The sequence below is a fragment of the Tachysurus fulvidraco genome, chromosome 2 (assembly GCF_022655615.1).
Source record: "Tachysurus fulvidraco isolate hzauxx_2018 chromosome 2, HZAU_PFXX_2.0, whole genome shotgun sequence".
NCBI lineage: Eukaryota > Metazoa > Chordata > Actinopteri > Siluriformes > Bagridae > Tachysurus > Tachysurus fulvidraco.
Window position 1 is genome coordinate 39,411,390 of NC_062519.1, and position 6,902 is coordinate 39,418,291.

Here is a 6,902-nt window from a genome sequence, read left to right on the forward strand (position 1 = left end):
GTGAAGAGAGAAAATGAAAAATGATACCTGACTGGTTTGGGGAAGAATGCAACTGTCGAGTGGCCAGTTAAAAGGGATGAAGAGCTAAAGGCACGCATGAGTCATGACCTTTGCACCTAAAACACACACAGGAAAAGAAACAAGTGCAAAGAAAATGCCTCTTAAACTATGTGTTTAAAAATAACTCCCGACGCTCATAGAGAACAAAACAATTATACAGCTGACAATTAAGTCTCCGTGACGGCCCATTATTGTTGTATTGACTGTTGTGGAAGTTCAGGACGCATGATGCTAGCGATACTAAGTGTAATTACAGTACATGATTAGTCATACAATTAGCTGGTTTCACCACGCATCATTGCATCCCTGTTACTATTCTAACGAAAACGTATTAGAATACGGTCATTTTCTACAGGTACCTTGGATTGCACCAGGACCAGATTAGACTGGATTGGATGTGTAATACTGAGGCAGTTTACAAGAAGAAACAGAGCAGACTCAAAGGAAACTCCGGCTCTTCAAAGCAGGAGATACCAGCAGACTAAACAAAGCTAGACAGGTCATTGGGACCAATTTGCATTCTCTTGAATCAGTTTTGGTGGACAGGATGCTGGATAAACTGCTTCTCATCATGAGAAATGTCTTTCAGCCCCTTCATGGACAACTAGGCATAAACCTAGTGGGATGTGGTAGCCTAGTGGTTAAGGTGTTGGGCTACCAATCGGAAGGTTGTGAGTTTGATTCCCATGTCCACCAAGCTGCCACTGCTGCGACGTCACGGGGAGCCTGTGCCTATCTCAGGCGTCATCGGGCATCAAGGCAGGATACACCCTGGACGGACTGCCAACCCATCGCAGGGCACTCACACACTCACACACTACGGACAATTTTCCAGAGATGCCAATCAACCTACCATGCATGTCTTTGGACCGGGGGAGGAAACCGGAGTACCCGGAGGAAACCCCCAAGGCATGGGGAGAACATGCAAACTCCACACACACAAGGTGGAGGTGGGAATCGAACCCCCAACCCTGGAGGTGTGAGGTGAACGTGCTAACCACTAAGCCACCGTAGGGACACCCCCCCCCCCCGAAACCCTGTGTGGTCTTGTACATATACTGTGAAACCATATATTCACATATATAGACCACAAAAAGCAGCTGTGCTAAAATATGTTTAGTCTTGACACTGTAATTACTTATGGTATGCACTTATAGGTGGATGACAACAAGCCTGAGGCGCTGGAAGAATTCTCATGATGGTAGCCTGCATATACTCGGCAGACAAGCTAGCACCTTGTCACTTAACAGATTCTTTTGGAGCTCAGTGATAACCTAAATTTGTGAAACAGAAAAGGCAGTTTGTTATTCCCGGCTGCTGCAGGTTTAAGTAATATGTCCGGACTTGACTGTGAAATTGGATGTAAACAACGCACAATAGTAGATTAACCACTTTCAAGTGTTCGCAGAAGAAAATTGTAGTGTAAATGAATTTCAGTATCAGATAGAAAAAGCGCTCACTGATTTGTCCTTTCCACTTGTTTGTTTTCCTCGATGGCAGACCGTTAAAGCGTTACTGCAGCATCAGATAAGAATACTGGACTGTTTTGGTGTTTTTGTTTGGAAAACTAGGTTCTTAATGGAACAGTTTTAATAGGCTAAGCACTTTCCACTCCACTGCTTGTTATCCTAGAAGACAACTTACAGAAGACGATAACAGAAAATGTGTAGGAGTAGTAAAAAAAAAAAAAAAGGATAGCAGTTATGGTAAGAAAATAAAGCACTTTAATATGTATGTATGCTTTTCTTACACGCCACAAGGTCGTGAGGTCTCAGAAGGAATCGTTGGCTATGTTCACATGCAAATCATGTCAATCTGAATGAACTCTTTCCAATTGCAGATGTCTACTGAAAATCTCCATTTACAGTACATGGAGGTCAATGTAAATTTGTGTGCATTCCATGACGAGCATTTCACAACATTATAATACCAACAGTGAGAAGAAGTTGAGCGAACAGGAAGCTAACGTTGGGTCGTTAAACCTGCTCTCCTTCACCTCGTTTGTTTATAACATTCAACCTCATTAATTTTTCAATCTTTTACAGTTTATAATAAAATGTATCGTCATTCCGTACGACACAAATGCACAGAATCTTTTCTGATTCGGATGTAATCGAAATTACAGTCCTTCTACATTTTCTGTATCTTTCGATCAGATAGACGTTTCATCCAGATCGACCCCAATTGATCGATCTTTCAATTAAGTTCTTAGTCATGTTAAGCACATGTAAACATAGACGTTTGATTTTTTTGGTAGAGAAGGATAGAGAATATGTGAAATTCAACCTGGCCTTGTAAATCCAGGTGTTCAGTGGACTAGCGCTAAAAGGCTAGCGTACAGGCCTGATAGACATTTCTTTACTCACATAAAATGGATGAAATATATTCACTAATAACTTCAAAACACTACCATGTGCTTGGACGGTAGAGAATGTAACAAAATGGGCAGTTTGACACATTGCTAAGGGCACTACTTAGTAAGGTGTAATAAATTATACAGCGTCATATCGTCAAGCGCATGAGAAAATGTGGATTTGCAAAACTAGACACACTTTTGTTGGAACATTTTTTAGCATTTTTTTTAAAATATATTTTGTCTTTTTGTCATAAAATTACAAAACATCAAATATACAGTATATACAATTTTCTCAGTTTGTACTCCATTTGTTTGTCTGGAGAAGCTGCACATTTTAAATTTGTAGATAGTTTATTGAGGGGGGGGGGGCCCATGGTCATATGTTAGAAATTTCCATCAGCTTCCTGTCCATGGCTTGCCTGTCACTGTTCACTTTTAAAGGGATCTCTACTTCCAATCTCTTCTTTTTATGATTTTTTTGGCTCTTACAGCATATATATGCAGTCAGTGACACCACTATAAAGAAAAGCCCCAGACATGTGGTAATAAGGGCAATAATTATTAGCTTGCAGGGGAACAGGTCACCGTACTCAGGCCTCTGAGCGAGCCTGTTTGGTGGTCTGACCTCCTCAATCCCGTTATCTGCTTCTCGAGTCAGGAGGCTCTGAATGTATGTCTCGTTGCTGATGGTCTCATTGACAAACAGGTTGACCATAATAGTTGAGTGCAGTGGTTCAGGTTGGCCATGGTCACTGACCTTGACCAGCAGGCTGTACAGACCCCGGTCACTCAAAACTTTCCTGAGAGTGATGTTTCCTGTATTTGGGTCTATGTCAAACGAGCCTGGTTCCCCACCCCTTCGCTTGATGATGCTGTAAGCAATGACAGCATTCATGCCTGTGTCTCTGTCCACAGCGTAGACCTCTGTAATGGATGTTCCTGGAAGTGTACTGGGAAGAACTAGCAAATAGGACTGGTTGGACTGGGGGAACAGCACCATTGGAGGGTTGTCGTTAACATCCAGGAGCAAAATAGTAACCATGGTGACAGAAGAGAGTGAAGGCTTACCGCCGTCCACAGCTTCGATCCAGAGGTAGTACGTTCCTTGCTGCTCCCTGTCCAGTGAGGTCTTTGCTCTCAATGCCCCCCGTCCTGTGTCAATGACAAATATATCACTCCCATTGATGATTGATAGCGCCACCCAGCCATTTTCCCCAGCATCTGCATCTGTGACAGACAGCACTCCAATCTCCCCAAAGCCTGGAAAGTTCTCTGGGACGAAGAAGGTGAAATCTTTATTGATAAAATGAGGACTATTGTCGTTGCGGTCCAGCACGGTGATTGAAACTGTGGCAATTGACTCCTTCCTTGGTGTGCCACAATCGACTGCTCGAACTATAAACCGGTAGGTCTCTTTCTCCTCTCTGTCAAGAGATGTGGTCACAGTCAAGACCCCAGTCAATCGATCAAGGTGGAAGTTTGGGGGAGCATCTGACCCGAGAAGATAGAGTACCTCTCCCCTGTTACCGCTGTCCTTATCAGTGGCCTGGAGTTTAGCGAGAAATGTTTCTGGGGCGTTGTTCTCCTCAATCTTGATATCAATAACCGACTGCTTAAATATGGGTGCATTATCATTATCATCCAGCATCTGCACGTTCACCTGTGTATCAACACCTACACCATCAGTGTTTCTGACCACCACAGTAAGTTCATAATATTTCTGCTCTTCATAATCCAATGGATCGGTAGTCTCCAGCAAGTACTCATATTTCAGATTTTTATATGGCAAGAGTCGGAAGGGTCCAGACCCTTGCAAAAAGCATGTGACCTTTTTCCTCGGGTCCGCATTTTTTATGGTAAAGAAAGCAATTGGTGTAAAGGGTGGCTCTGATTCACTCAGGGAAACCACACCATCTTTCTCTAAAGCAATGTAGCGGGGTATGACGGCTAGTGGTCCCAAAACCATTTTAACAACCTTCACAGTTACGGTAGCGATATCTGGAATGCAAGCTGGCCCGTTAGCCAGCACAACCAGCTTGTACAACTTTCCAGTGTTAGAATCAATCTTTCCTGCTAGGGTGATGACCCCTGTCATTTCATCCAAATGAAACAGGTTCCTAGTTTCTCTGGTGACCCGTTTACTGAACGCGTAAGTAATCTGAGCATTGGTACCCTGATCTGGGTCAAAGGCATATAGCCGAGCCAACTGCAAGCCCTTTGTGGTGTTTTCAGAAACTGTCACATTTACCTGGGTCTCGCTGAATTTGGGGCAGTTGTCATTTACATCTGTAATAATAATTCTAAGAGTGGCAATGCCCAAAAATGGTGGCGATCCTCCATCCTCAGCAATGAATTCAGTTAGATATTCCGCTTTCGTTTCCCTGTCCAGCGGCCCAGTAACGATCAGGAAAGGCGTCAACTCTCCCCCTTCATTTTGCTCAACATCCAGTGTGAAAACTCCAAAGTCATTTGCCAGCCAGTAAGTCTGAACCCCATAAATGCCTATATCTGGATCTACAGCAGATTGCTCCACCACAAACCGAGCATTGACTGGTGCATTTTCCGGAACGGACACCCTGATCTCATCCACTGGAAAATGTGGCTTGTTATCATTAACATCTTCAATGACGATTTTGATCTTAACTAGCTGGAAGTACTGCTGTGGCAGAATGATCACATCCAGAGAGATCACGCATCCTTGACCATCATAGGAATCTGCACATAGAGTTTCTCGGTCAATCACAAAAGCAGAAGTGTAAAGCTCCCCGGTTGTTTCGCTTAGATTAACATACTGAGAGCCACTTTGCCTTAATTCCAGATGGAACAGACGTGGGGGGTCGACGGAAAAATCCAATCTCAAATCTTCTCCTACAGACCCGATGAGAATCCCCTTGGGTAAGCCTTCCTTTATCTTATATACAAGATGACTGAACTTTGAGAAACATGATAGAGGACTTGTGCACAGCAGTAGAATCCAAAATCCCTGAAACCAACAGAAAAATCCACACTTTAATAAGAGACAGAGGTTCACAAATGAAATAGTTGAGGTTTAAATGAAATCTAAGCAGCGTCTGGTCCAGAGAAGGTGCCGGACAGACGGTAGTAGTAAGAGTGAAACCTCCTACTATCATGACTGTAGTGACTGAGAGGTAAACAACAAACAAGTTACTAGGCTAGGCTAGATATCCCAATCTGTTCAATCTGATTAATTTATTTCAGTTATGATCATAAATAGGCTATGAAGCAGCAAATGGTACAGTCCTGCATTCCGTCCCTGAAGCTTAAAAGAATGATCATACTTTCTATGATACTATACAACACTATGATTACTATACAGTACATTCTAAGTAAAATCTATTTGTAGGCATTTATAAGGTTTTCAGATGAATAGCACACGTACATTTATTTCAATAATGAATTTAATTAGGAGTCATTGATTTAAATAGGAATGAATTAATAAGATACAAACACAATTCAACATGTAGGCAACACTTCAGTCAGAGGTTCCACCCTGTACAAAAACTCAAACTGACAGGACAGAATGACAGACATGTAGAAAAACACTGGCATTTGGTGTGAAAATAGGAACTGCAATGAATGCAGCGTTCAGGTCAATGGTTTATTCTTAGAATCCCGAAACCTAAAATGAGAATGTAGAATTCTTCTACAACTTTTTTCTTTTGACCGATAATCCAAAAGTCTTTTAATCCAGATTAACAGGCGCGTGCAATCATAATATAAAGCATTCTTTTGGAAGAAGAAATAAAAACTTACCCAGAACTTTCCATCCATAATAAGGCAGGATCCTTTGCGTATCTTGCTCATGTTTTTCCCAGCCAGTTGTTTAATCCAGTGGGTTTATTTTTACGCGCTAGTGCCGTGGCGCATGTTGAGCGCGGCGGAGATCCGTCACCTTCAGCGTTCCATGCGCTTCTGAGCCGCTCCAGCCATTCATCTCCCCTCGCAGAACCGCGGAAACGACACACCTACTTGCATGTTAATCAAGTCCTGGCTTTGACCAATGTGCTCGCAATCCAGCCCTCTCATTTGCGTATTTAAACGAGCCAAGCGGGACATTATGCGCACGCCAGTCCGGTAAAAAAAAAAACGCACAATGCGAACCCACTGAATTCTACAAAATATTTTGTGTGAAATTCTAAAGTATTTTGTGTGCAATATTGTACGACTGATTTAATCACCCGAAGCTGACTCTGATATTAGATAGGAGGATAACATAGAAACTAGAAACTATTCCTTATATCCAACATCTCATAGGAAGCTCCATTCATGATTTTGTAATGTTTTATGCCTTTAACGATCTACTGAGTTTATATCCTGTTTCATCTCAATGTCATATTCTGAAATATTCAGAGACAGCGTCACGGTTTATATCCTGGGAACACTGGGTGTTAGACAGGAATATACCCTGGATGGTAGAAAAGTCCAGTGTTGGGATGGTGTGTTTATTATCATGCTGAATGTGTTT

General features: G+C 42.4%; 1 protein-coding gene across 1 annotated transcript; it reads right to left on the minus strand.

Annotated features, from left to right (window-relative positions):
• Window positions 1–1,746: 1,746 nt before the first annotated feature.
• Window positions 1,747–6,393, minus strand: LOC113646647 (protocadherin-20). Its single transcript, XM_027153036.2, has 2 exons — window positions 6,191–6,393; window positions 1,747–5,399 (listed from the first exon to the last, which is right to left on the minus strand). Exons 1-2 carry the CDS (start codon window positions 6,239–6,241, stop codon window positions 2,793–2,795), a joined length of 2,658 nt encoding a protein of 885 aa, XP_027008837.2. The 5' UTR covers window positions 6,242–6,393; the 3' UTR covers window positions 1,747–2,792.
• Between the last annotated feature and the right edge of the window lie 509 nt (window positions 6,394–6,902).

Excerpts from the sequence above, each read along its gene's own strand:
- LOC113646647 (XM_027153036.2), bottom strand. The coding sequence starts at position 6,241 with ATGAGCAAGATACGCAAAGGATCCTGCCTTATTATGGATGGAAAGTTC. Across the intron at positions 5,400-6,190 it reads TTATGGATGGAAAGTTCTGG|GGATTTTGGATTCTACTGCT; the intron begins GTAAGTTTTTAT and ends TGTTGGTTTCAG.